Source organism: Alligator sinensis, unplaced genomic scaffold (genome assembly GCF_000455745.1).
Source record: "Alligator sinensis unplaced genomic scaffold, ASM45574v1 scaffold267_1, whole genome shotgun sequence".
Lineage (NCBI taxonomy): Eukaryota > Metazoa > Chordata > Crocodylia > Alligatoridae > Alligator > Alligator sinensis.
Genome location: NW_005842100.1, coordinates 138,782 through 141,710, shown reverse-complemented (window position 1 = coordinate 141,710; position 2,929 = coordinate 138,782). Strand labels below are relative to the sequence as shown.

The 2,929-nt window shown below is 52.0% G+C and overlaps 1 protein-coding gene across 9 annotated transcripts in view; it reads left to right on the top strand.

The window, feature by feature from the left end:
- The first annotated feature begins 75 nt into the window (after positions 1-75).
- NFYB (nuclear transcription factor Y subunit beta) overlaps positions 76-2,929 on the top strand; it is a 19,995-nt gene continuing 17,141 nt past the window's right edge. Inside the window, exons 1-3 of one of the 9 annotated variants that reach the window (XM_025204893.1) lie at positions 83-210; positions 848-924; positions 1,995-2,083. In XM_025204893.1, coding sequence (XP_025060678.1) covers positions 2,036-2,083 — 48 coding nt within the window. In that variant the 5' untranslated portion in view covers positions 83-210; positions 848-924; positions 1,995-2,035. Of the gene's footprint in view, positions 211-305; positions 989-1,071; positions 2,084-2,929 lie in introns of those variants that run through there. The other 8 variants (XM_025204892.1, XM_006024252.3, XM_025204889.1 and 5 more) reach the window with 8 other exon arrangements.

Sequence of the window (2,929 nt, the reverse complement as noted above, 5' to 3'; positions counted from 1 at the left end):
GGAAGTGCGGAGCCCCGCCCGGGCGCGGCCCGGCCCGGCGCTTTGTGCGGCGGGAGGGGGCCGGGACCGGGGCCTCTTCTCTCCTCCGCGCCTCGGCCTCCCTCTCCGGCTCCATGTTGTGGCCGGGGGGTGGGGTAGAGGGGCCCCCTCCCCGCCGGGCCCCGTCAGTCGCGGGGGAGGGAGCGCGGCCGCCCCCCCGCGGGCGGGCAGGTGTGTGGGGGGAGATCGCGGGCTCTGCAGAAAAGTCCCGTTGGCAAAACGCCGAGCTGGGGCGGGTCGGGCCGGACCGGGGGGGGGTGAGTGGCCCCAGGCTGCCCCCGCCTGGAGCGCGGGCGCGGAGGGGACGGCAGTGAAGGCGCGGGGGAGCCGGGCTGTGCCCAGGCTGCAGCGCACCCTTTGGGCGTGGGTGGGCCAGGAAGGGTGCCTTAAAATGCGGCGAAGGCCGGACGGGTGGCCCCCTCCGTAGGAGCGCATAGTCAAGCCTTGGGGATTCAAAAACCTGGCTGGAAGGGGCTGCCCAGAGAAGTGGTGGGACCTCCCTCCTTGGAGGGTTTTAAGATCTGGCTGGACAAAGCCGTGGTTGGGGCTGGTCCTGCTTTGAGCAGTTGGACGAGATGAGATCTGAGGTCGCTTCTACCCCCACTTTCTATGATTCCCCTTCTGGGCCCTTCCACAGCCGTGGGAGCCCAATCTGCCAGGTGGTAGGCCACAAATGGATGCCTGCTTTGAATCCAGCTGGAGGGCTCTGCCCCCGTTGTCCCCTGCGCAATACTGGAGAAGTCTCCGTGTGGGTGCTTTGGCTCCGAACCGTCCCAGCTCGCTGACCCCAACCGTCTTTCCTGCCCAGGTGCGGGGGGGCTGGACCCGACGATCTGTAAGACCGCTTCCAGCCCCTGACAACTACGAAAGGATGAAGTGATGGCTGTAAGGTTCAGGTGTAACACATGCCAGTTTGGGTGCTCCTCCCCCCTAAGCAGTTTCAGCACTGGTGAGGCCATATCTGGAGTATGGTGTCCAGTTTGGGGGTCCCCCACTACTGAAAGGATGTGGACAGATTGAAGAGAGTCCAGCAGAGGGCAACAGAAGTGGTTAGAGGGCTGGGGAACGGGACTTAATGAGGAGAGGCTGAGGGAACTGGGTTTGTTTAGTCTGAAGAAGAAAAGACTGAGGGGGATTTACCTTTCAGGCAGTTGGTTACAAAGAGGACAGAGCTAAACTGTTCTCAGTGGTGGCAGATGACAGAACAAGGAGTAACGGTCTCCAGTTGCAGCAAGGGAAGCTTAGGTTGGATGTTAGGAAAAACGTTTTCATTAGTAAAGGGTAGTCCAGCACTGGAACGGGTTACCCAGAAAGGTGGGGGAATCTCCATCCTTGGAGGTTTTTAAGACCTTGGCTAGACAAAGCCTTGCCTGGGATGGTCTAGGTGAGGATGGTCCTGGTTTGAGCAAGGGGTTGGACTAGATGACCTTCTGAGGTGCTTTACAATTTTCTATGATTTTATGGATTAACCAGGGGGGTATTTGTATTTAGCCCTAGGCTCTCAGGGCCACCTATACACATGCTGGAGCAGGGAGGGGGTGTTGTTCGACAAGCTTTAGTTAAAGCACCCTGGCCCCAGTTTGAAACATGGATGCTGAATATGTGAGAGCCTGCAGCATGCTGGAGCGTTCTGATTAGATTAAATTGAGTCTGCTCCAGTGTGTTCTAACTAGAACGAGCACATGGTGCCTTCCAGTCGCTGAATTAAACCACTGACACGTGACGTGACCATGAGGTAAACCAGTGACACTAATGGCAACCTCGGTTGTAAGGCAGATTTTGTTCTTGAAAATTGACTCTGAAGGGGTCTTGCTACATTTGGTGTTCTCTTACATGCTAAGATGGTCACCATCTTGAAACAAAACCCAAGTTGTTAATGCTGAAGGCACAGGGTAGACTGGCTGAGAACACTATGGCTCGCTCTGATTTCTATTTTAAGCTTGAACGTCTTGTAGGCCCCTCAAAGTGTGAGACTGCAAAGAAAATGGCCTTCTGAATGATCAGGCCTCAAGAAACCAAGCAAGCCTTTGCCCCTACATATAAGGTTGGTTATAGTTGCATTTAGACTGCTGCAAAGGTGGAGGGGAAGTATTTGTTTTCTGGGTGGGCGGGGGGTGTTGATATATTTTTGTCACCTGTAATTGGAATACATGTTGAATGTCAGACGGTAAATCTGACCAACGTCCTTGAATGTCTTTAATTTACACTTAACGACTTCTGTCTTGCTGACTGGAAAAACACTTAAATGTTATTTGGAGGCACATTGTTCAGCATTTGAAAAATATCTTTGTAGCTTGAAGCATTTTCTTACAAGCAAAGCAGCTACAAAAACCAGAGAAGGAGTAGCTTTGGGCACTGTCCACAATATGGTTCTAGTTACTATTTCTGCAGGAACTAACTGCATATGAATGGCTGTTAGAATGGCATTCCCTGTATGAATGCTTTCTAAGTGCTATCCACACTAAACGTGGCTGTATAAGTGTCCCTTTTATATGTTCTGTTAACCCAAACGTTTTAAAATCGGAGGAAATGCTCAGGGAATCTCAAGGTGGATTCAGCTAATCATTAGCTCCGAGGCTGATCTGGCCAATTGTCTGCAGTGAGCAGCTGGGTATGCTGTTTTGGCTGCTGGCATTTTTTTTGCTGCAAGACTACACAAAAAGAGAACAAAATAAATATCTTGGCCTTACTCTTCACCAGCTGCTGTAGTTACCAGACATTGTTGGCGTGGCAGCTTCATCTCCCACTGGTGATCTGTGTGATCACAAATAAGGAAAACCGATGCATGCAATTGAATAGGAAAAGAAGATAATATAGGATGAAAAATATGGAATAGACTGTTGAAAGCTTCAACTCCTGGCTAATTGAGCCAATTTAAATAACAGTTTCA